This window comes from Tachyglossus aculeatus, chromosome 16, assembly GCF_015852505.1.
Source record: "Tachyglossus aculeatus isolate mTacAcu1 chromosome 16, mTacAcu1.pri, whole genome shotgun sequence".
Lineage (NCBI taxonomy): Eukaryota > Metazoa > Chordata > Mammalia > Monotremata > Tachyglossidae > Tachyglossus > Tachyglossus aculeatus.
The window spans coordinates 102,202-127,573 of record NC_052081.1 but is presented as its reverse complement, the minus strand read 5'-3'; the positions used below and the strand labels follow the sequence as shown (position 1 = coordinate 127,573).

The following is a 25,372-nucleotide window of genomic DNA, read 5'->3' as shown; positions in this document are numbered from 1 at the left end:
CCCTCGCTCTGCCACCCTAACTGTGCCACGCTTGCTCTGTCCTGCCCTACCGCTGATCCCAGTGATGGTGGTGGCTTCCTCATTCCTGAGCCATTGCCTCCCGCGGCCACCACGCCTCTCCTTGTCTCGCCTTGCTGAGCTGAGCTATTTAAGCCAAGAGTTCTGGGCCGCCTGCCTACAGGGGACGGAGACCACGCCGGACCCTGGATTCATCTGGCCCTGCCACCTGGCCCCTTCATGGCTTCCCTGGGACAGGTCATTTTCTGGAGGTAGAGTGTCCACAGCATCCTGCCCCCAGCTCTGGTTAGGCTTGTCCAGTCCTGGGTGGGCTTGTCCAGTCCAGGGGAGGAGCCGGGGCCCACTCGGGGCTTGTTGCATCTGCTGCTTGGCCCTGTTCTTACCACCTCTAGGTCCACTGGGGCCAGTCAGAGGTGGCTGGTGGCCAGACCATCCAGATCTTTTGCTGGCTACAGGGGAGCTGGGCCAGGTGTTTGGAAAAGGACAGGCTGGACTCGGGGCTTCTCTCTTCACCACCACTCCCACCTCCCATGGACATTGCAGCTCCACCCCCAGCCCCAGACTGGGGAGAGACAGCTAGCCAGAGAGGGTTAAGGGCTTGTGTGAAGGGGTGGGAAAGTGGGAATGAAAGGGTGTGTGTGGGTGGGTGTGTGGGGGGGGGGAGGTGGGTATGAGGGGGGAAATGTGTGGGTGTGGGTGTTTGTGTCCATGCCCCCTTGGATGAGGCTTTGAGCAGTTGGGTGCCTTTGTGGAGTGAACAGGGTTGGGGTCTGCAGGAGGTCCGGGCCTCTCTGCAGGTTTCTGGCAGGGGATGTGACCAGGTCATTTGCAGATGTAGTGTTGGTGCCAGTGTCCATGAGTTTGGTCTGGGCAGGGCCCACCTGGGGGCAGGATGGGCTTACCTTGCTGGCCGTGGGCCCCGGACACTGGGCCGGTGGCAGGTCTGCATGCCCGGTCTGCTTCCCAGGGTGGTGGTGCTGAGGATACCCCTGAAGGGCTGGGCGCGGGCTTAATGGCCACCCCCGGTCCGCTGCTGCCCCCAGGCCCGGGCCCTGGCCTCAGAAGTAGGGGTGCAGGGCAAGGAGGAGGAGAGGCTCACGAAGGCACGAGGAGGCTGAGGATAGGTGAGGGGTGGGGGACCTCTCTTGTCCTCAGCAGAGTTGGGGTTTGGAGGGGGGGAGGGGTGAAGTCTTCAGGGGCCCCTGGGAGAGGGGCTAGGCCAGGGAGATGACACCTTCTCCCCTTGGTCCAATTAAGAAACTGAGCAGCCACCAAGCTGGGCACATCCTTGTGCGGGAGCCGTGGGCGAGTAGAGGCCCTGGGGACCAGGCCCTCCTGGTTCCCAGTGAAACCCCTCCCCCTGAGCAGACACGGCCGCCCCCAGACAAGCCACCGCCATCACTTCCCTTCCCCCACCCCCCCGTGTTTGGGGCCACTGCCATACAGCAGGGCATATGGGCTCTTGGCCCAAACCCCCTCGACCAGCTGGACTGGTTCTGCCCAGCAGCGGGGCAGGCGGGTGGGCGTTCATGGCCCAATCCCCCCCTCAGAGCCCTTCTGGATGCCATAGAGAAGCTTCTTGTGGGCCTGTGAGGGTGTCTTGGTTGCCTCCCAGAGGCAGGGCTGTCCTGGCTGCCCCCTTGGAGGGAGGGGTGTCCTGACTGCCCTGAGAGTGGAGTTCAAGAAGGGGAGCTCGGGGGATGCAGGCTCCAGGCAGGAGCAGGGCTCTAGTTCTTGAAGATCAATCCTCCTCAGTGCCTGCCATGCACCTGGGCATTAGCTAACTGCCCCACCCAAATACCCACTGTGTCCCCAGACATAAACCAATCTCTCCCCAGTGCTCACTGTGCCCCTGGGCACTAGCTAACTCCCCCATTCCAGTACGCACTGAGCTCCTAGGCACTAGTCAGTCCCCACCACCTAGTACCCACCAGCTCCATGGGTATTAACTAAATTCTTCAGTGCCTGCCATGCCCATGGGCATTAGCCAACATCCCCCCTCCCCCATCCCACTGCCAAGCCAGCTGCGCCCCTGGGCAAACTTCGGGAATTTCCAGCCCGGCCCGGGGTTAGTAAGAAGCACATCTGGATGAACCAGGCTGGACAGGGCTTTTTTTTCTTGCTTGCTTGTTTCCTGGATCCCAGGGCTTGGGAGAGAGGAGGAGGTGAAGGGTCTGGAGTGGGACCCTGGAAAGCTAGGGTTAAGGAAGAGGTAGGAGCAGGAAAGCCCCAGTTTTGGGGTATGGACACAGCTGAAGGTCTAGGTGCAGGTCCTGACTCACCTCCACAGGGTCACTGTCTTGTCCCACTGGAGAAAATCTGGGTGGCGGGGGCAGCTGCCCTTCTAGCCCCTGGATATTGTGAGAAGCCCTGCCCCTCGAGCCCTGGAGACAGAGTGGTGGAAAACCTTACCTTGGATTCCTCCGGGAGGTTCTGGGCACTCAGCCCAGGCCAAACCTGGCCCAGTCCCTCAGCCCATCCCAATCCAGAGGGCCCAAACAGGCTTTCCCTGGCTGGCCCTTCCCCAGTCCCAGCCCCGGGGCCTTGGGCTGAACCTGGCCCTCCTCTGCCCATCCCCGGGACATCGGGTTAGCCCTGGCCCTCCTCTGCCCAGCCCTGGGGCCTTGGGCTGACGCTGGCCCTCCAGGTCTTTGGGCTTGTTTCTTTGTCATTCGGGGCCAAGCATGGCTGGAGTCTTGGTTTGGATGGAGGCTGTGATCATTTGTGGATTACAACCTTCCACTGTCCCTAGGTTTACTTTCCTGCTTAGAGCACTGTGGCCCCGAGAGCTTGCTCGCTTTGGCGGCGCCTACTGCAGACTGAGCACTGTGCCGGGTGCCTACTGTGGGCTGAGAGCCCTACCCGGAACCTCTCAATTTTCCACCATGTGGATTATCTGTGCCATTCGTGAGGGAGGAGATGGGGCCGATGTTCTCTGATGTTGGAAGGAGAAAGAGGAATGAGTAAGTGAATCCCGTCATTCCGAGAGTTGAAATTCCATGCGAGAACTGAGATTTTAACAGTAATAAAAATAATGCTACCCATTTTACAGATGGGGGATTTGAAACCCAGAGGGGTTAGGTAATTTGCCCTAAGTCAAGTGGCAAACCAGGGGCAGAGTTAGGTCTATTCATTCATTTAATAGTATTTATTGAACGCTTACTGTGTACAGAGCACTGCACTAAGCGCTTGGGAGAGTATAATAGAACAATAAACAGACACATTCCCTGCCCATACGAGTTTACAGTCTAGAGGGGGGAGACAGACATTAATAAAAATAAATTACAGATATGTACATATGTGCAGTGGGGCTGGGAGAGGGTAAGAAGAAAGGGAGCAAGTCTAGGTGACGCAGAAGGGAGTGGGAGAAGAGGATATTGGGGAGGCTTAGTCAGGGAAGGCCTCCTGGAGGAGACCTTCTAGACTGAGTGTAGAACTCAGTCTACTGACTTCCCGTCTTTTCCACTCCACCACACCACCGGTGGGGGTGGGGGTTGGGGGGGAGGGAGGCTGGGGGGGTAGAGTGTGGTGGAAAGACAGAGGCCGGTAGTTTCAGCTGTAGACCAAGGCTGGCTTTTCCCCGGGGGCCCAGGGTGGGTGGGCGAGGCCCCCTGCTGTCTGACAGCCAGTTCCCAGGGCCCAGGGTGGGCAGGGCCCCCCCCGGTGTTGGGTCCCAGGGTCCAGAGTGGTGGTGGGGTAATAGGGGGCCCGGTGCCCGTTCCTGGGGCCTACGGTGGGTGGAGTCCCCAGATGCCCTTTTCTGGGGCCCAGGGGGGAAGAGGTCCTGGAGATCTGTCTGCCTTTATTGCTGTGCCCAAGCTCGTGGGGAGGGATCACTGCCAGGAGCAACACTTTGAAACGGGAAAGCCGACTTCCTGGTATCCGTGTGCTATTACCAGGGCACCCTCAGTTCCTGTTGCATCGCATTCTGTTCTGCTGCAGTCAGGGGGGGCCCGGCTCATGTCTTCTGCCTCTGTAGTCCTCTCCCCATGCCCCCGGGAAAACTCTCCGTAACTCTGTGTACAGGGCGCTGTGCCCTGGGCTTGCAGGGTGCCACTCCTTGTGCTGTGAGAGGGCAGGCACAGGTGGCGAGAACGGGTGGGCATGAATGGGTGGGCATGAGCGGGAGCTATCCTCTGTGCATAGCGCTGGAGCTGCTGACCGTGCATCCCCACCCACGGTCACGAATGGGTCTGAAAAGCTCTCTGCGGGCCCGCCACTCCCCACAGCATTGTTTGTCCACAGTGATGGAGCCATGCTGCACTAGAGGGTTTCTACTCCGCCTCCTTTTGTCCTGATCTTCACAAAGCCTTCGCTTGAGGAAAGTGACCTTCCCCCCACCCCCCAACCAGATTGTTGCCCTCCACCTGGTTTGCCTGCTGCAGGGTCCTCCCTGCCCCAGCTCGAGGAGAGCAGCACCCCCACCCCCCAACCACCAATTGCTGCCGGCCAGGCTGGTTTGCCTACTGCAGAGTCTCCCCACCCCCACATCTCAGTGTTGACACTGTGTGCACTGCGTGTGAGTTCCTAGTCATCTTGGATTCTCAACTGCTTGGTTACCCTGCTAGCGTCCCCTTTCTTTGTATGCTTCACCCAGCACTGCTACGTTGGTGCATTATGAATCAGAAGACTGGGGTTCTGGTTCTGCCACTTGCCTGCTGTGTGATCTTGGCATGTTACTTAACCTCTCTGTGCCTCCATTTTCTCAGTTGTAAGATGGGGATAAAATACTTGCTCCTCTTTCCTCTAAGACTCTGAGGGACAGGGACTATGTCCGATCAGAATCTGTGTCTATCCCAGTGCTTAGCATAATAGATGTTATTTTTATTCTCCCAGGCACTTGAGATCATGCCTGTCCTTGAGGAATATACAGTCTAATGAAGGGGGCAGGCACGCCCAAATGGCAAACCTCCCAAAGGGAAGAGCAGGTGGTGCCCCAGGGCAGAGATCTAAGAACAGTAGTAGTAGTAGTGATGGTGTTTTTTAAGTGCATATGCTCTACGCCAGGCCCTGTGCTAAGCACTGGATAGATCCAGATCATTCCGCTTGGACATGGTCCCTGGCCCTTTGGAGCTCAGGCTGAGAATGAGGAGGAACAGAGCCACGTGGGAAGTTGGGCTTTGATGAAATGCTGTCCCAGCAACTCCCTCTTGACCAGGGCTTGATCTTCCCTGTGGGTGCCGCTGGCCTTTGTCCCCGGGCAGGTGGATGGGAAGGCTAAGGGGCAGGTGGAAAGGCAGATGAGCCGGTGGGTAGGCAGGCAGGCAGGCAGTCGCCCTGCTGTGTTCGGGATGGTGCTGCTCACAGAAGGTCTTGGAGTAGCAATGTTGCTTCCTGCTCTCCTAGCTCAGTCTAATGATAATAATAATAATAGTGGTATTTGTGAGGTGCTTACTATGTGCCAAGCACTATGCTAAGCACTGGAGTAGATACAAGATAATCAGGTCCAACAGAGTCCCTATCCCACATGGGGCTCCCAGTTGAAGTGGGAGCGAGAACCGGCATCCCCATTTTACAGATGAGGAACCGGGGACACAGAGAATTTCAGTGACTTCCCCAAGGTCACACAGCAGGCAAGTAGGAGAACTGGAATTAGAAACCAGGTCCACTGACTCACAGGCCCATGATATGAGATTCTGATTGTGGTCCAAGCAGGACCGGGGCCTTATAGCCCCCCAGGTAGCCCCGGGGCTGGGCTGGAACACTGGAGCACTGGCTGGGCATGGATCGGGCCTCCTGGGACTGGTCAGTTTGGGGGTGATGGAGACTCATGGCATTTGTTGGTTAGACATGGTGACATGTAGCCATGTGTTGACTCATGGTGGACCAGGTGCTGGACTCACAGATTGTGGGAATCCTGGGCGGGAAGGAGGAGAAGCAGTGTGCAGAGGGAGCATCTGGGAGGGGCTGCCTGGGGAAAGTCTGTTTGCCTGACTCATTTAGCAGGAATGGGAGCCCGATGTCCGACAGGCTAACGGTGTGTCCTGAGGCATAGGGAGGCATCCCAGGTGAACAGATGCAGAACACATTCTGTCCCCACCTCTCCCCTCAACACTGAGGCTCAGCTCTGGGCCCTGGCACCCTGCCCACCTTCCCTGGGCCCCAGAGACACTGGTCCAGATGGAGGTGAGGTCCTGGCCAGAGGGAGATAGGGAACTGACAAAGTCACCCATGGGGTCCAACCTGCATGCCTGTCTGTCTGTCCTCCCCACAGGGGGTTGGGCTTCAGGCTGCCTCTGGGCCGGACCCCCCAGGGGGTGGAGAGGTCGGACTGGTTGGAAGGGGCAAGGGCTAGGTAGGGCATCATATCACTGGTCAGGGGTTGATGACCTGAGTAGGGCTTAACTCCAGGACAAGAGGCCCCCACAGGAGGTGATGTTGTATGCAGGTTCAGAACTAACAAGAAACAACACTTCTTGGCCGAGTGGAGGGGAGTACGAGGAATTCATTCCCACAGGGAGCTGTGTAGCCCAAAACACCAGCAGGCTCAGAGGGATTTGGACAGACCCATGGATGAGTGCCCATGTTCGGTCACTGGGGGAAGAGTCAGGAGTATTTGTTGGACCATGTTACGCCACTGTGGGAGGACAGGGACAGAGAGGAGAGACGCAGGGATGTCAGATGGTATATGCTGGGCCACTGGGGGATGGAGAAGGAAGAGTCAGGGGTGTGGCCATGAGGGCTAGTATCCAATTACTGTATGAAACATTTTCACTGAGGATCTCGCTAGTGGCTGAAAGTTGCTTCAACCCATTCTGTGTATCTGCTTCAGCTTCCCTCCTGCCCCTAGCTCCTTGGGTGTTGGTTGGTGAGATCAAGGTTGGTGAGCTCATATCTGAAGTATCCTGCATTCCTAAAATGAGAAATGTAAATAAGCACAAGATCTTCGCCTCCTCCTCCTCATCCTCCTCCTTTTTCTCTTCCCTGCTTCTCTTCCCTCTGCCTTCCCTCCTCTTGCTTCCCGGACCTCCCTTCTCCTAATTATAGCTGGTAATTATTACCCCCTGCAGCCCTGGCAATCCTGCCCCTGCACTGGGTTAGTATGGGTCTGAACCCACCCCCTGCTACTTGGCAGATCTCCAGAAGTCACCTCTCTGGGGGCCGTGCCCCTGGCCCAGGGGCACAGGCCAGGAGAAATGGTCGATCACTCCTCTCTCATCTGCTCTTCCTGTTATCTTTCTGAGGCCTACCATCGACTTGCTCCTTCTCTTCTGCTTCCTCTTTTTCCTCCCCCTCCTCCTCCCTTTCTTGCCTCTCCCCCTCCCTCCTAGATGGGCCCCGCTCCCTACCATGAAGGCCAGGACACAGTGCTTCCCCCTGGCACTAGTCTCTGCCCCTAGCGGAGTCAATCACTATCTTCTAGACGGTGAGCCCGTTGCTGGGTAGGGACCGTCTCTATATGTTGCGGATTTGTACTTCCCAAGTCTTAGTACAGTGCTCTGCACACAGTAAGTGCTCAGTAAATACAATTGAATGAATGCTGTATATATTTTTCATGGCTTGAAAAATTGCAGTGACGGATCCCCAAATGTGAGAGGAAGTCCCCAGCCCCTCAACCCCATCTGCCCATGCCCTCACCCCAATGGGAGATATCAAGGAGGGGGGGACGGACAGAAGGAGGAAGAGGAGGAAGAGGAGAGCCTAGAATGGAGCCGGCCTAAATTCACTTCCTCATGGATTATGCAGCTGCTGAACTAGGTGCTTGTTCATTCATTCAGTCGTATTTGCCCATGGGAAAGTACAGTGTAGCGATAAATGCAGGGCCTGGCCCTGAGCACTGGGGGAATACAATGCAAGCAGAGCCTTCCCCTGCTGGAACAGCTGGCAGTAACTGACATTGGGCACTAGTTTCTCTCTGGCACTCAGCGAACTCGTAAATAGCTACCCAGAACTTGGATTAACAAGCATGAGCAGCATCATTACCAGGTCAAAACCACAGTCTGTCGAGCCTAGGGCTCTGCCTCTGACAAAGACACCAAGACACTTGGAGTTCTATCCATTCCTGACTCTCCCCAAGTGACCCGCCATGAGCCATCTGACACCCCTGGCTCTCCTCTCTCCATCCGTGACTCTCCCCCAGTGACCCAACGTGGACCAGCTAACATCCCTGACTCTCCCCCATTGAGTGGACCATCCAACACCCTTGACTGTCCCCCCACGACCCAGCATGGATCATCCAACACCCCTGAGTCTCCCCCTGCTGGGTCACTGTGACCCAGCACAGACCATGTGACACCCCCAACTCTCCCCAGTGACTCTGCATGGACCCTGATCCATGGGTCTGTCCAGACCCCTTTGGACCTGCTGGTGTTTCTAGTCTCATCTGTTTGAGCATGGACTTCTTTGTGCTTCCAGACTGTGTGTGCCTGAAGGGCTCTGCCCCACATTAGCTGCCCAGTTGATATTGTTGTGGAGTTTAGGGCACCGGGATCCTTGCCCTGCCCCAAGCCTGCAGTTTTAGAAGAGATGATGAGGGTGAGGGCACAGATGATGAAGTCACTGATGATGAGGGAGTGGACAGGAAGGACGTGGACAAAAAGGGCATGCCTAGGGAGGTGAGGGTGCAGGTCAGTCTCAGGGAGGTCATTTCCAGGAGTGAGCTGTACTGTGGGCCCCTTTACCTCTTGGAGGCCTGCTCCCAGAACAAAGCGGCTGGGCACAATGGGACAATTCAGGGTTCCAGCCAAGTGACTGCTACTTTCTGTCCTCTCGGTCACCTCCCTCCCCTCCTCCTGTTCCCCCTGTGCGCACTGCCCTCCCCACCCACCTACACTCTACACCCCCCCACCCCCAAACCCTTCCCTCTTCCCTCCTTTCTTCCCTCTCCCCTTCCCTCCTCCTTTGTTCTAGCAGTTGAATGGGCCAGCAGGAGCGGAAGGGAAGGGAAGGGAAAGGCAGTGGGCAGAGGCACCTGCAGGCAGCTTGGGCAACCCTCCAGGCCCAGCCCTGCTCACTGGCACGTTGGCCTGGCCCTGACCTGGCCTCTCTGCCCCCCCAGCCATCTGAGCCCAAACTGTTTTAACCCTCGCCACAGGTAGAGCCCTGAGACAAAGGTACCAGATGCCCAAGGAGAGAGGAGGACAGCTGTTCTGGGACCCAGCATAGCCCTGGCCTGGTTTAGCTCCAGCCTGCCATAGCCCCAGCCCCATCAACACTGGGCCATCCCCTTCAGCCAGGAGCCTGCACGCCCCTGGGCTGTTTGGATTTTGGCACCTGTATTAATAAATCATCATATTTATTGAGCACTTACCGTTTGCAGAAATCTGTTCTAAGTGCTTGGGAGAGCACAGTACAATAGAGTTGGTAGACACATTCCCTGCTTTTAATGAGCTCACAGTCTAGAAGGGGAGACAGGCATTAATATAAATGAATGAATTATGGATATAATAATAATAATTTTTTATTATTATGGTATTTGTTAAGCACTTATTATGTGCCGGGTGCTGTACTAAGTGCTGGGGTGCATACAAGTAAATCAGGTTGGGCACAGTTGCTGTTTCCCAACACCCACACCAACAGGATGAGGGGCCCCTGATGAAGCCGGAGGGTGGCAGATTCAGAACAAACAAAAGGAGAACTTGCTCACCCAGTGGGGGAGAATGTATGGAATTCATTACCAAGGACAGGTGGGCAAAAATAGCAGCAGGTTGAGGAGGCGTTTGAACAGATCCATGGGTAAGTGTTCATGCTGGCTTGCTGGGGAAGAGTCAGGGATGAAGAGGGGAGGTCTAGGGTTGTGGGGTAGTCCATGTTGGGTCACTGAGGGAGAGTCAGGGTTGAAGAAAGGAGAATCAGAAGTGTTGGATGGTTCATCCCTCACTATGAGGTGAACTTTCCAGTTCAGCAACTAGCACGTGGTTCATTCAAGCATCTTGGTGTCTCTTTTGGGGATAGAGTCCTGGGTGGGATAGGCAGTGCAGCTGACCCTGAAGGCGTAACGCAGAGACTGATATTCTTGTGATTGGATGCCTAGTCTGCTTAAAACACCCACCACAATAGCTCTTGTCCTATGTGCTGGGCCCAGTCCTAAGCTTGCCCTGTGTGCCGGCTCCAGGCCGGGTGTTTCCTTTGTGTCGGTTCTGGTCCCGGGCATGTCCTGTATGCCAGACCTGGTCCCAGGCTCCTCCTGTGTTCCAGGCCCGGTTGTGGGCTTGTCATCCTATGAGCCAGGCACAGTCCTGGGCATGTCCTCTGTGCTGGGCCCAGTCCCAGGCATGTCCCGTGTGCCAGTCCCGGTCCCGGGATTGTCCTGAGTGCTGGGCCTGTTCCTGGGCACGCTAGGATGTTTTGATCTCCTATCTCAGCATGGCAGGAGACACCACCAGGCCTAAGGAGGCCTTGACCCCCCATGATGGGAGAGAACTGGCCAAGGAGTTGGGATGGGGAAGTTGGGGGTGTGGGATGTTCCAGGTAACTGAGGCAGGTTTGGTGAGGTCCCGAGCTCAGGAGAATCATCAGCTGTTGGGGAATTTGGTCTCTTTTCAGTCTTGAGCAAATAGGCCATCACAAATCCCAAGCCACTGGTCATGAGGGTCTAACCTTGGGGTGATCTGAGCTCCTGTGGTTCCCTCCTTGTGGATGGGGCCACCTACACAGTGAGTGGGCCAGGAGCTCCGGGACAATGGCAAAGAAGGGCAGGGGGCTCCAGGGATGGTGAGAGAGGCCCGTGGGCTCCGGGAGGGGGATGGTGAGGGAGGGCCGGGGCTTCGGTGGGGATGGTGAGGGAGGGCCGGGGCTTCGGTGGGGACAGTGAGGAAGGACCGGGAACTCCAGGGCATGGCAAGGAAGGGTCGTGGGCTCTGGAGATTGCAAGGAAGGGTGGTGGTCCAGGATTTAATTCCCTGTTTCTGCTTGTGTTTCTCAGCGTCATCAGCATTATCATTATCCTGGCCGGAGCCATCGCACTCATCATTGGTTTTGGTATCTCAGGTATGCAGCTGCCATCTTGGCTTCTGATGTCTCTCCCCCTTCCCCTTCCCCCTCAAGGTCAAGGGGTCCCTGCCTTCAGGATCCTTCCTCACAAGGTGTCCCAGGGGACCCCCAACTCTCATCTCCGCTGAAACCCCGGAGTGCAGACCCAGTGCCAGGCTGGCAATAGCCTCGGGCTGTGCCCGTCAGGGCCCAACCAGTGCTGCCTCACCAGGGGCTTGGAGGGGAAGGGGCTCTGCTGGAATGGGGAGCCGGGAGAAAAGAGGTTGGGGTCAATGTTGCTGCAACCAATGGCAGAATCATCAGAACCCTTTGGTTGAACATTGGATTAATGGAGCTTGGGGGAGCGCACCCCCACACGGTGGGGGGAGTAAGTTCTGTTTGGCAGGTGGTGAGGGAGAAGGGAGCTCTAGCCCCATTCACCCTCTTGGGTCTGCTGAGAAAGTCTCTGCAGCAATCTGGGAAATCCCAGCACCTGCCCAGGCAAGTCAGCTTGGGCCCCTCATGAAAGGATCCTGCATCTGGGGACTAGACTTATGCTTTCAGCCATGGGGACCAACATGAGGTTCAGGGTTGACATTTAGTTGTGCAGTTTTGTCCGCTGAACTTAAAAAAGGCCCACTGATGGCACCTGAGTGAGGGTGTGGCTGAAAGAGCCCATCCCAGACCCAGTCCCGGCTGACCCATGCACAGAATTAATTATTATTAATTATTATGGTATTTGTTAAGTGCTTACTATGTGCCAAGCACTATTCTAAACACTGGGGTAGATATAAATTAATCAGGTTGCCCCACATGGGGCTCATAGTCTTAATCCCCATTTTACAGATGAGGTAACTGAGACACAGAAAAGTTAAGTGGCTTGCCCAAAGTTGCACGGCAGACAAGTGACAGAGCCGTGATTTGAGCCCACATCCTCTGACTCCCAAGCCCGTGCTCTTTCCACTAAGCCATGCTGCTTCTTGTTATGTTGGACTCAATATGTCCAAGACTGAACTCCTTATAATAATAATAATGATGGTATTTGTTAAGCGCTTACTATGTGCAAAGCACTGTTCTAAGCGCTGGGGGGCTACAAGGTGATCAGGTTGTCCCACGGGGGGCTCACAGTCTTAATCCCCATTTTACAGATGAGGGAACTGAGGCACAGAGAAGTTAAGTGACTTGCCCAAAGTCCCACAGCTGACATTTGGTGGTGCCGAAATTTGAACGCATGACCTCTGACTCCAAAGCCCGGACTCTTTCCACTGAGCCACGCTGCTTCTTGTTATGTTGGATTCAATATGTCCAAGACTGAACTCCTTATCTTTCCTCCCAAAGCCTGCCCTCTCCCTGACTTTCCCATCCCTATAGACGGCGCAACCATCCTTCTCGTCTCACAAGCCCGCAACCTTGGTGTCATCCTCGACTCCACTCTCGTTCACCCCCACATCCAATCCGTCACCAAAACCTGCCAATCTCACCTCCGCAACATCACCAAGATCCGCCCTTTCCTCTCCATCCAAACTGCTACCTTGCTGGTTCAATCTCTCATTTTATCCCGACTGGATTACTGCATCAGCCTCCTCTCTGATCTTCCATCCTCCTGTCTCTCTCCCCACTGCAGTCTGTACTTCATGCTGCTGCCCGGATCATCTTTGTGCAGAAACGCTCTGAGCATTTTACTCCCCTCCTCAAAAATCTCCAGTGGCTGCCTGTCAACCTACACATCAAGCAAAAACTCCTCACTCTCGGCTTCAAGGCTGTCCATCACCTCTCCCCCTCCTACCTCACCTCCCTTCTCTCCTTCACCAGCCCAGCCCACACCCTCCGCTCCTCTGCCGCTAATCTCCTCACTGTACCTCGTTCTTGCCTGTCCCGCCATCGACCCCCAGCCCACGTCCTCCCCCTGTCCTGGAATGCCCTCCCTCTGCACATCCGCCAATCTAGCTCTCTTTCTCCCTTCAAAGCCCTACTGAGAGCTCACCTCCTCCAAGAGGTCTTCCCAGGTTGAGCCCCCTTTTTCCTCTCCTCCTCCCCATCCCCCCCATCCTACCTCCTTCCTCTCACCATAGCACCTGTATATATGTTTGCACAGATTTATTACTCTATTTATTTTACTTGTACATATTTACTATTCTATGTATTTTGTTAATGATGTGCATTTAGCTTTAATTCTATTCATTCTGACTACTTTTTCATTCATTCATTCTATCGTATTTATTGAGTGCTTACTGTGTGCAGAGCACTGTACTAAGCGCTTGGGAAGTACAAGTTGGCAACATATAGAGACGGTCCCTACCCAAAACGGGCTTATGTTGTCATGTTTGATGTCTGCAGTTCCTGGTGCCGTTTTTCCTTTTGCCTCCTTGTCTCTTGTTACTTTTGCGCTCAAAGAGGCGCTCCTTTCCTAAAGGCAGTGTGCTGTGCTGGTCTCTGCAGCAGTTGACTCCCAGTTTTCAGATAGGATATGACATTGTCTGAGGTTTGGTTTTACAATGTCCTTAATACTTTTCCTCTGCCCTCCTTGCTTTCAGTTTCCCAACTTCTGCTCCTCGTGCCACAGCTCTTTGCGTTTCCTGCTGTCTGTTCCTCATTCTCCTCATGTGTTCCACCCAGCATAGCTGTGTTGAGGTGAGCAGAGCTCTGATGCTAGGAGACTGAAGATGTTCCAGCACTTAATTATCCACGATCAAAAGGAGATCAAAACATCCTAGCGTGCCCAGGAACAGGCCCAGCACTCAGGACAATCCCGGGACCAGGACTGGCACACTGGACATGCCTGGGACTGGGCCCAGCACAGAGGACATGCCCAGGACTGTGCCTGGCTCATAGGATGACAAGCCCACAAATTAGAGGACAAATTAGAGGACACCAGCACCTTGGGTCAGGTCACTGCCCACTCAGGCCAGGATTCTCTTTTTGACAAGATGTCTGGAGGAACTGTGGGCTGCCTGACCTCCTGCCTTCCTTGACTCTCCCCTCCCCATCCCTGACTCTGCCTAGAGTGACCCAAGATGGACTAACCAAAACCCGTGACTCTCCCCTCTCCATCCCTGACATTCCTTTAGTGACTCAGCATGGATTGCTCCAATCACAAAACTACATAAACCCCAAATTCAATCCAACCCAGCCCTGAGTCTAGGGGTGAAGAGCAGTAGGGATCTCAGGAGCCGAGTCTGTCACCACGTTGGATTTTTGCCTCTAAAGAGGACCTGCCTGGGGTCCTGGGGGGTCGGGACCAGACCATGTGTGATGTGGCCAATTCCCATCCCCGCAGCTGCTGCCTGCCAGTCTGTGGGGTGCCAGAGAGCCCAGAGTCACTCGGATCCTTACGGTCCCTGGAGCCCCCTCAGGGTGCGAGGTTCTCTTGCTTGACCCTGCCTTGCCGCTGTCAGTCATCAGGGACCCCGGGTTCCTTGGGAGGGGAGTATGGCACCTCTTCCCCTTCCTCCCATCTCATTGTTCCACCCACCTTCCCAGCAGCCCTCTGCCCGCAGAAGCAGCTCGGTGTGGCCTGGCATGATGCCATGACCCTGCCTCCCAGTCAATCAATCAATCAATCAATGTGTGCTTGCTATGTGTAGAGCACTGTATTAAGTGCTTAAATCGATGCCATTTGGTGAATTTCAGGGACACATTCCATCTCGGTGAGGACCCTGACATCGGCAGGGAATCTAGGCCAAGATGGGATTCTCAGCTGCACCTTTGAACCCGACATCAAGCTGGGCAACATTGTGATCCAGTGGCTGAAGGAGGGGGTGGTGGGGTCAGTCCACGAGTTTCGGAAGGGCAAAGATGAGCTGGCAGACCAGGACGAGATGTTTCGGGGGCGGACATCTGTGTTCACTGACCAGGTGATCGTGGGAAATGCCTCTCTCAGGCTGAGGAACGTGCAGCTGGCTGATGCTGGCACCTACCAGTGCTCCATTGCCACCTCCAAGGGCAAGGGACAGGCGCAGCTGGAATACAAGACTGGGGGTGAGTGGCAGTGGCCGGCCACTGGGGGAGAGCTTGACCAATCTGGCTGTGGCCCCTCTGCTGCATGAGGCCCTGGACCCTTCATGGATGAGCCCCCGGGCCTCTCTCCCGACTCCCAGTCCACTCAGCCTCCATGTCCAGCAGGCAGTCACAGGCCGGGGGGGAAATGGGGAGAGTTGCAGAGGAGGAGGAGGAGGAGGAGGAAGAGGAGGAGGAAGAGGAGGAGGAAGAGGAGGAGCTCTCTCTGGCTCAGGCCTATATGTGGGGTGGGGAGTGTGTGGGCGGATCATGGCCAAAGGCACAGGGCAGGGTGCCAGGACTCCAGGGGTTGTGGGTGGGGCTGGGGAGTGTGCATGGAGTGGCCCCAGGGGAGTCTCAAGGAGCTGGCCCAGGGATTTGTGTGCAAGGGGCTCAGCAGGCATGGGAGCGGGTCTTGAGGTGTGTGTGAGTGAGGCTTAACCTGGGTGTGTGGATGGTGCCAGGGGGCCCTTGGGCAGGTCCTGGGATGTGTGCTAGGGATAGCCTGGGAAGGCCAGTGGATGGGACTGACCCGCCCGCTCGCTTGCCCGCCATCTGGCCCACCGGCAGCCTTCAGCGTCCCCGAGGTGAACGTGGATCCTAATGGCAGCTCTGTCTGGGAGAGTCTGCGCTGCGCCGCTCCACGCTGGTTCCCGCGGCCCACCGTGGCCTGGGCTTCACAGCTCGAGCCTGGGGCCAACGTCACTGAGGCGTCCAACACCAGTTTCCAGCTGGACTCAGAGAACGTGACCATGATGGTGGTGTCCGTCCTCTACAACGTCACTGTCAACAACACGTATTCCTGCACGATTGAGAACAGCATCGCCAAGGCCACGGGGGACATCAAAGTAACTGGTGCGTTGCTCAGCCCGGTCCGACTCCCCCTTACCTTGCAAAGGGGCGGGTCAGGGGGCTGGGTCAGAGGTGGGTGGGTCAGGCAAGTGGGACTGCCCAGAGCCTCCCTACCCTGCCAGCTTGGGTCTTAGGTCCAAGGATGGTCTGTCCTCAGGGAGGGCCTCCCCTCCTTTGCCTCAATTATCGTAGGAGTAGCAGCAGCATCGTGTATTGAGCGCACTGTATTAGACTCTTGGCCGGTACAGAATAACCAAGTGCCTCATTCCCTGTGCATGGGGCAGAAGGGCAAGCCAGAGTGGAAGAAGATGTGTGGAGAGAAGGCTGGCATCCCGGAGCTGGGGGGTCTGGGGAGGAGGGTGGCCATGCTTGGGGAATGAGGCCTGGACCTTTGGTCTGGACCATGAGCCCTAACACATACAACCATGGATGGCTCCCGCTATCTTGAGCCCCGTGCAGCGGCCCCATCCCAGGTCCGAGGTCCAGGGGAAAAGGCTGGGCAGACAGCAGATTCTGCAGGGGGCACATGAGACGAGCAGGTGTAGGTGAAGGGAAAGGGGCTGCATGGGGGCCACAGGGGCCTCAGCGAGGAATGAGCGCGTCGGTGGTTTGAGCAGCAGCCCTGGCGGTTTTCCCTGCTGAGCCCCGCGCCCGCACTGTCTCTGCCTTCCAGACTCCGAGATCAAGCGCCGGAGCCACCTGCAGCTGCTCAGCTCCAGGGCCGCTCCACCAGCTTCCTCGGCCAGGGCGGCTGGCTGGGCGATCCTCACCCTCCTTTCCCACTTGGGGCTCTCGTAGGATCCCTGTCGTCCGCAGGAAGCCAGGGCAGCCCAGGTGAGGTGGGCCAGGCCTGGGCAGGGCCCATGCAAGGCGGGGCGAGGCCAGGACAGGCAATGGGTGTTAGGCCCCGATCAGTCAGTTACCTTTGTCGTGGCCATTTGGGTGGAGAGGAAGGCGTGGATTCCAGGGATGTTGTGGAAGAGGAAAAACAGAAAGGATTCAGTGACTGACTGGATATGAGGGTTGAAGGAGAGCAGGAGTCAAGGTTGATGCCAAGGTGGCAAGCTTGGAGACGGGGAGGGTGGGGGTGCTGTCAACCATGATGGGAAAATCAATGGAGACCAGGATTTGGGAGAGAAGATGACAAGTTCTGTTTTAGGCATGTTGAGCATGAGGTGTTGGCAGGACATCGAGGAGAGTTTGTTCTGAAGGCTGGAGGAGAGAAGCAAGACTGCAGAGGAGGAAAGAGATAGGGGCTGGAGAGGTTCTGGGAGTCCTTTGCCTAGAGATGGTAGTTGGAAGCCCAGGGAGCAGGTGAGTTCTCCAAAGGAGTGGATGTAGATGGAGAACAGAAGGTGACCTGTTGCTGAGCCTTGAGGGACTCCCACAGTTAGGGAATGGGAGGCAGAGGAGCCAGAGAAAGATTGAGAAGTCATGGCCAGAGAGATAGAAGGAAAACCAGGAGAGGGCAGTGTCAGCGAAACCCAGATTAGATGATGTTTCTGGGAGAAGGGGATGGTCCAATCGATAGTATATTTAAGTGCTTATTTTGTGCAGAGCACTGTGTGTGCTAACCGCTTGGGAGAGTACAACACAAGAGAGTTGGTAGACAGGTTCCCTTCCCATAAGGAGCTCCACAGTGTCAAAGACATCCAAGCGATCAAGGAGGCTTAGGATGGAGTGGAGGACATTAGATTTGGCAAGAAGGTTGGTGGTGACCTCAGAGAGGGCAGTTTCCAGGAAGAAAAGTGGGGCAAGGAACTGGATTGGAGGAAGAGGAGGGAGCTGGAGGAGAAGAAGTGGAGACTGCGGGTGTCAAGGTCCATTGAGTAGTATGGGCAGAGCTGGGAAGAATCATGGGGGCCAATGGCCTCTCTCTGCAGGGGGAGCCTGGTAGTTCCTCATTCATTCAATCATATTTATTGAGTGCTTACTGTGTGCAGAGCACCTCAAAACCAGGGCTGAGGGAAGCCTGGCATGGGAGGCCTCCTGGGACCCCCAGAGTGCACCCTGGGTATGCTGGAGGACACAGGGGCTGTCCACTCTGCATGCCATAGCCCAGCCCCGATAGTGGGGGATATTGGGAGGATGGAGGGAGGACCCCACCCCAGCTCCTCAACTCTTCCTTCAAGATATTTTTCAGGGTTCGAGAAAACGGCCAGGCTTTTTTTTTTTTTTGCCTCCACAACACCCGCCCCGTCTGAGACCTGTCATGTCTCTGGTTTGAGGAGGCAGGGGCCCCAGGAGCTTGGGGTGAACCTTCGGGACCAGAAAGCTGGCAAGCCTCCGTCACCAAGATGCATCAGCCCAGCAAGCTCCCAACCACCTCCGGCCACACGGCTCCCACGCACGGCTCCTAAAAGGATCGGGCTGGATCGTCCAGACCTCCTCGACCCGAGCCCTACGGCCCGCGCTTTGACACTGCCTCTCTCCAGGGTCCGGCAGAAATGTCCCCTCTCCTGATCTTCTCTCTGGACACCCCACCCCCACCCCGACCTTCCCTCCTAAGCTTCCAGAAGCAGAGAGGGGCTGGACCCCTCGTTTCTGAAGTCCTGGTCGCTGAGTCCATGCTGCATTGGCTCTCTTCCTCTCCCGTGAAAGTCCCTGGAGTCCCAACAGGCAGATAATAAACAGCTGCCTCTTTCCACTCCAGAATAGTTGTATTCGGTGTTGGATCAAATCGTTGCTCACGCCAGGCACTCTGAGTCCCTCCTCCCTGAAGAAATGGGAAGAAGCGTTCTTAGTTCCTGAAAGCAGGTGGGGAATCGGACGGACTCCAGGGAGCTTCGGGCTGGCCGGCCCCTCCCTGGAAAGCCCCGGGCGGCTGCCGCCCAGACCTCAGAGGTGTGCGGATCCCCGGGCAGCTCTGGATGGGCCTGGTTGGGCCTGGAGGGGCCCGGCCCAGCTGGGCCCGCTAGAGAGAGCTGCGATGGCGGTTGAGCAGAGTCAAGCAAGAGTTCCTGGAAGGGGAAGCTGCAGACGTTCATGCTTTCCCAGCAGCTCTGCAGGAAGAAGGAAGAATGTTAATTGCCCGGTGGCCCCGTGCCCACCTGAGTAGCCCCTCAAACGGCCCCTAGTGCCCAAGGCCACGCACCAGCATTACAGGTGCCAGGATCCAAACAGGGCTGGGGCTTGTGGGCTCCTGGCTGACGGGGTCGGGCCAGTGTTGATGGGGCTGGAGCTATGCTGGGCTGGGGCTGAGGCTATATTGGACCCCAGGATTAGCCGGGGCTGGGCTGGATAGGGGCTATGGAAGGGTTGGGCTAAGGCTCGGCTGGGGCTATGCCAAGGTTGAACTGGGGCTATACCAGGGTTAAGGTAGGGCTTGGGCTATGCCAGGGTTGGTCTGAGACTGGGCCCGGATCGGACTGGGCCAGGGTAGGGCCAGGTTAGGCTGTACTATACATCTACAATTGTCTGTGCCATAAACAAACCAATTCACTAACACAGGATTCACCTGCCTAACCAAGCTGGTACCATCCAGATCCAGCCTGGAGGAAGCCTTGTGAGGTGTCTGTCCTGGGCACCTGCCCGTGGCTAAAGATGGACTGCTCCTGGCAAAGGCCCTGAGAAGGGTGGTCTGGTCCACGCTTACAGGTCATGTACCCCAGTAACGAGGGGCAAGAAGCCCTCCAGCAGCCTCTCCCTATTCTCTCCACTTACTCTCCTGCCAGCCCCTCTTCCTTTCCCTTCCTCTTCTTCCCCTGCCACCCCCTCTTCCTCTCCCTTCCTCTACTTCCCCTGCCACCCCTCCCGGCCTCTGCTCTCCTGGCCTTTCCAAATCCCTCCCCAAAGTCCTCACCAAGCAGCAGGGCCATGTCCAGAGGTTCAGAATGGCAATGGGGGCTGTCCAGGGCTGTGCCCCAGCGGAGCGCAGTTCCCCTGAGGAATGCTGGCGGAACCAGCACCCTCGGCTGGCAAAGGGTGGAAGCTCCCGCTGGAGTCCGATCACAGGGTATTCCCAAGGGCTTAGTTGTGTCAGAAATCAGAGGAAACAGAAGTGTGTGTGTGTGTGTGTGTGTGTGTGTGCGCGCGCGTGCATGCGGGGATGGGGAGCGCTGCGGAAACCTCCAGGGTATCTTGCTGTTCTCTCTGCGGTGGCCATGTCCAAGCCATAATGCAGCTCTGGGCAGCCAGGGACACCCACTAACAGCCACGTGGCATGCAAGGAGCTACCCCCTCTCAACTCAGTGGGCATTGGGCATCAGCAGAAGGCCTGCTGGGTGACGGTGAAGGGCGTGGTGGGGGTGGGAGGAATGTGGGTGTGGCTCACGCAGGCCGGCCCAGGACCGGACACTTGGTCAACGTTCCTCAGGGTGTTCATGGAGCCCGCTCTGGCTACGGGAGGTGGGGGGCCAGAGTGAGGCAGTCCGTACGAAGAATTTGTAGTGGAGGTCAGGGTGATTTGGTCTGTGGCTGGGCTGCTGTGGACGCCTTGCAGGGCACACTGTCCCGATAGCCACAGGGTACACTGTTCTGGTAGAGGTAGGCCGGAGCCCTGGGACTCCAAAGGCCGCCGACCCCGGTCTCAGGGCCACAGCTAACCTCAGTCGGGGTGGTGAGCCTGCGGGGGGACCGAAGGGCAGAGGGAGGAGATGAATGGGGATTTCTCAAGGTTTCTGGGAGGACTGTGAGTTGCTGCATGGGCTGGCGGCCCTAGGATCCCTCTCCCCTCATTGGATTGAAGATAGGGGCCTCACTGGGGTCTCCACCAGGGCCTGTCCTGGAGCTCCGTGGGGTGGGGGCGGGCAGTCGGTCACTCAGTCATCTGTCAGTCACTCAGTCGCACCTGTGGTCTGAGGGGGCTGGGCCAGGCGCCTGCCGTGGGCGCCACTTCACAGAGCACTAGAGGTGAATGACCAGCCCCGATAGTATACACAGTGGGAACCGAATCAATCAATGGATCAATAATCGAAACCCCCGAAAATCATAGCAGTGCCTAGGCGATTAAATGGCTTGAGAGCAGGCGACTCAGTGCTGCCAGTAGAGCTGCCTGTCCGGAGAAGCAGCGTGGCTCAGTGGAAAGAACCCGGGCTTTGGAGCCAGAGGTCATGGGTTAAATCCCGACTCGGCCAATTATCAGCTGTGTGACTTTGGGCAAGTCACTTCACTTCTCTGTGCCTCAGTTACCTCATCTGTAAAATGGAGATTAAGACTGTGAGCCCCCCGTGGGACAACCTGATCACCTTGTAACCTCCCCATTGCTTAGAATAGTGCTTTGCATATAGTAAGCGCTTAATAAATGCTATCATTATTATTATTATTATTATTACTTCCAGAGCCCCACGTCCCCCGGCCGGATCATCCACGGCCCCGGCTGATGCAAGTGTCTGGATTTTTAGACTGTGAGTCCACTGTTGGGTAGGGACTGTCTCTATGTGTTGCCAACTTGTATTTCCCAAGCGCTTAGTACAGTGCTCTGCACACAGTAAGCGCTCAATAAATACGATTGATTGATTGATTGACTTGCAATTTGATTGGTTGTCAGTAGTGTCAGTGTAGAGGCAGGGGGCGTGGCTGGACGCGGTCACAACCTCCCTCCCCCCTCGGGACCGTGATTGGAGCCGGGCGGGAGATGAGTACGGGGATTGACTAGCAACTCTCGGGGGCCGCCCCACCCTGGTGTATGGAGTGCGCATGTTCGTCCCCACCGCAGGCCCCGGGGAGGCGCCGTGGACAGGGCGGGGACGGGGACCGGGATGGGGACGGGGATGGGGACGGGGACGGGGACGGGGACGGGGACGGGGACGGGGACGGGCGGGGCCGCGATCGCGGGTCTCCCGGCCGGGCTCCGGGCGGGCCGGGGGCGGAGCCTGGAGAGAGGTGGAGGGGAGTTGGGCGGGGTCCGGAGAGCGGGACGCACGGCAAGACAATAAGAAGCGGGTATACTGGTATTTGTTAGCGAGTAATAATAATAATAATGGCATTTATTAAGCGCTTACTATGTGCAAAGCACTGTTCTAAGCGCTGGGGAGCTCACAAGGCGATCAGGTTGTCCCACTGGGGGCTCGCAGTCTTAATCCCCATTTTACGGATGAGGTAACTGAGGCACAGAGAAGTGAAGTGACTTGCCCAAAGTCACACAGCTGACAATTGGCGGAGCCGGGATATGAACCCATGACCTCCGACTCCAAAGCCCGTGCTCTTTCCACTGAGCCACGCTGCTTCTCCTACCTAATTGTTAGTGTCAGGAGAGGAATCCAAAAGAGATTTCATTTTAAAGAACTTGGTTTGGAGCGTGGCTTTGGCAGAGGGGCACTGTGAGGCCATTTCATGCCCCGACGGGCTGGTTTGCATTTGGTAAGCACTTACTATGTGCAAAGCACTGTTCTAAGCGCTGGGGGGATACAAGGTGATCCGTTTGTCTCACGTGGGGCTTCACAGTCTTAATCCCCGTTTTACAGATGAGGGAACTGAGGCTCAGAGAAGTTAAGTGACTTGCCCAAGGTCACACAGCAGACGTGATGGAGCCGGGATTCGAACCAATGACCTCTGACTCCAAAGCCCGTGCTCTTTCCACTGAGCCACGCTGCTTCTCCTTAGAAGCACTTAGAGTAGGGGAGAGAAGGGGTTAAACATAAATTAATTTCCTTTCCATGAAAACTCATTTTGCTGTGCCTCCCTTCCTCTCTCCCTCCCTCACTGAAACTTCAGTTGGTTGTCTTCCTGCCTAGCCCCTGCCATTCCCGTCAGCGGGATCCCAGTTTGGTGTCCAGTCTCCTGGGTTTGGGTTTATTTCGCTCTATCAATCCACTTGAGCGATAGTATTGATCGAGTGCCTCCTCTCTTCAGAGCACTGCACGAAGTACTTGGAAGAGTACAATAGTTAGGCTTCCATCAAGTAGTTTACAGGCCATGGGAGGGAGATGCCCTAAAAATTCATTACAGACAGAAGGGATAATAGAAACAGCGTGGACTAGTGGAAAGTGCGCCGGCCCGGGAGTCGGAAGGACCTGACTTCTAATCCCAGCTCCGCCACTTATCTGCTGTGTGACCTTGGGCAAGTCACTGAACTTCTGGGCCTTAATTCCCTCATCTGTAAAATGGGGCTTAAGTCTACGAGCCCCATGTGGGACATGGACTGTGTCCAACCTGACTAGCCTGTTTTTCTACCCCAGCACTTAGCACATAGTAAGCACTTAAACACCATTTAAAAAAAGCACCATGGGGATTGTGGAAACTTGAGTACTCAAGCCTGCTGCAGAGTTGGAATACCAGAGGTATAAAAGGGAATAGAAGCGCTTAGAACAGTGCTTCACACATAGTGAGCACTTAACAAATGCCATCATCATTAATTATTATTATTAGAAGGGAATGCAGAACTGAGCCTTGAACCCACAGTTAGAGGGTGGGAGGCAGAAAAGGAACTTCCAAAAGAATAAGAAGGAGCAGCCAGAGGGGAGGAGAACAAGGAGAGGACAGTGTAGATGAAGCCAAGGTTACATAATGTTCTGGGGAGAAGGGGGTGGTCCGTTTCTTTCCTGGGGACTCCCGCTTGGGGTCAGGCCTTACACACACATAGTGCCATTATGATAGTTTATCTTGCTCTCATATTGTCTGCAACCACCCATGAAAATCCTGAACTAGCAAGATCAGGATGTGGTTTGGGGAAACCCAGGCAAATGCTAGGGAGGGAGTCAAGGTTAGTGCTGGCCATTTCCCCCCCACCCCCACCCCCCACTGGCCACACTGCTCTCCACAACGGTAGGGCAGGATGGGACACTACTGGCTGCATGCTGTGGCCCCGATGGTCCAGGCACTTATCCCATCCCGCCTTAATTATGGCATCAACCTCCACGCTGACCTCCCTGCCTCCTGTCTCTTCCCATTCCAGTCCACACTTCACTGTGCTGCATGGATCATTTTTTCCCCACTCTTCCAGGACCTCCAGTGGTTGACCATCCACCTCTGCATTAAACAGAAACCCGATCACTCGATCACCTCACCCCCTCCTATTTTACCTCACTGATTTCCTACTATAATCCAGCCCTCTGAATTGGTTCCTCTAACACCAACCCACTCACTGTACCTCAGTCTCATTTATCTCACCACCAAGCCCACTCCCATGTCCTGCTTCTGGCGTAGAACATCCTCCACCTTCATATCCGACAGACCATCACTTTCCCCACCTTCAAAGCCTTCTTAAACTCACATCTCCTCCAAGAGGCCTTCAGTGACTAAACTCTCATTTCCCCTACTCCCTCTCCCTTCTGTGCCAACCTCACACCTGGATCTGTGCCCTTAAGACCCTTGATATTCACCGCACCCTCAGCCCTACAGCTACTACCTATCAGTAATCGATTATCTTAATGTGGGTCTCCCCCTCTAGACTGTAAGCTCCTCGTGGGCAGAAGACATGATGACCAACTTGCTTATATTGGAATGCCCTCCCTCCGCACATCCTCCAAGGTAGCTCTCTTCCTACTGAGAGCTCACGACCTCCAGGAGGCCTTCCCAGACAGAGCCCACTTTTTCCTCTCCTCCTCCCCATCCCCCCCGCCCTACCTCCTTCCCCACCCCACAGCACCTGTATATATGTTTGTACAGATTTATTACTCTATTTATTTTATTTGTACATATTTACTATTCTATTTATTTTGTTAATGATGTGCATCTAGCCTTATTTCTATTTATTCTGATGACTTGACACCTGTCCACATGTTTTGTTTTGTTTTGTTTCCCCCTTGTAGACTGTGAGCCCACTGTTGGGTAGGGACTGTCTCTATATGTTGCCAACTTGTACTTCCCAAGCGCTTAGTACAGTGCTCTGCACACAGTAAGCGCTCAATAAATACGATTGATTGATTGATTGATTGTTTTGTTGTCTGTCTCTCCCTTCTAGACTGTGAGCCCGTTGTTGGGTAGGGACCATCTCAATATGTTGCCGATGTGTACTTCCCAAGCGCTTAGTACAGTGCTCAGCACACAGTAAGCACTCAATAAATACGATTGACTGATTGATTATATTGTACACCACGAGACGCAGAGTGGTGTAGTGGCTAGAGCACGGGCCTGGGCAGGACCCAGACGCAGTCTCCAAAAGGGCCTCACGGTGGCGCCCGTGGCCCATACCCGGGCAGGCCAACCGAGGCTCGGTTGTTCCCTCATTCAACCGTTTTTATTGAGTGCTTACTGTGTAAAAAGCACTGAACTAAGCTCTTGGAAGAGTACGATATCGCAATAAACCGACGCATTCCCTGCCCACACTGTCTTGCTGTCTGCAACGCGCCCAAGTCCATCAGCCCCTCACCGGTCTTCACTTCCCTCGACTGTTTTGCTTGCCTCCGGAAAACGTTTCCAACTCCAAAGGCCTCAGTCGCGAGTGTCCTTGTGTTTGGGTGTCGTGGGAAGGAAGTTTGAGATTAGAATCGCACACAATGTAGGAGACTGCCGTGTAGGTGGGAGGCACCCGCTGTAGTCAGTGGGGGAGAAGAAATGGGGCCATTGGATATTTTCAGGGAGAAAAGTACTGCCACTGGAACTGTTTTATTCATAATCATTAATAAAATATTCCAAAAGCATTTTTTTTATGCGCCAAGCACCCTACTTAACACTGGGATAGATACAAGATAATCAGGGGGGACACGGTGCTGTC

At 55.6% G+C, this 25,372-nt stretch overlaps 1 protein-coding gene across 1 annotated transcript; it reads left to right on the top strand.

The window, feature by feature from the left end:
* Positions 1 to 213: 213 nt before the first annotated feature.
* Positions 214 to 17,973, top strand: VTCN1 (V-set domain containing T cell activation inhibitor 1). Its single transcript, XM_038758429.1, has 6 exons — positions 214 to 269; positions 10,883 to 10,947; positions 14,560 to 14,907; positions 15,496 to 15,780; positions 16,451 to 16,611; positions 17,910 to 17,973. The coding sequence occupies exons 1-5, from the start codon at positions 238 to 240 to the stop codon at positions 16,573 to 16,575; spliced, it is 855 nt and encodes a 284-aa protein (XP_038614357.1). The 5' UTR covers positions 214 to 237; the 3' UTR covers positions 16,576 to 16,611; positions 17,910 to 17,973.
* Positions 17,974 to 25,372: the final 7,399 nt, after the last annotated feature.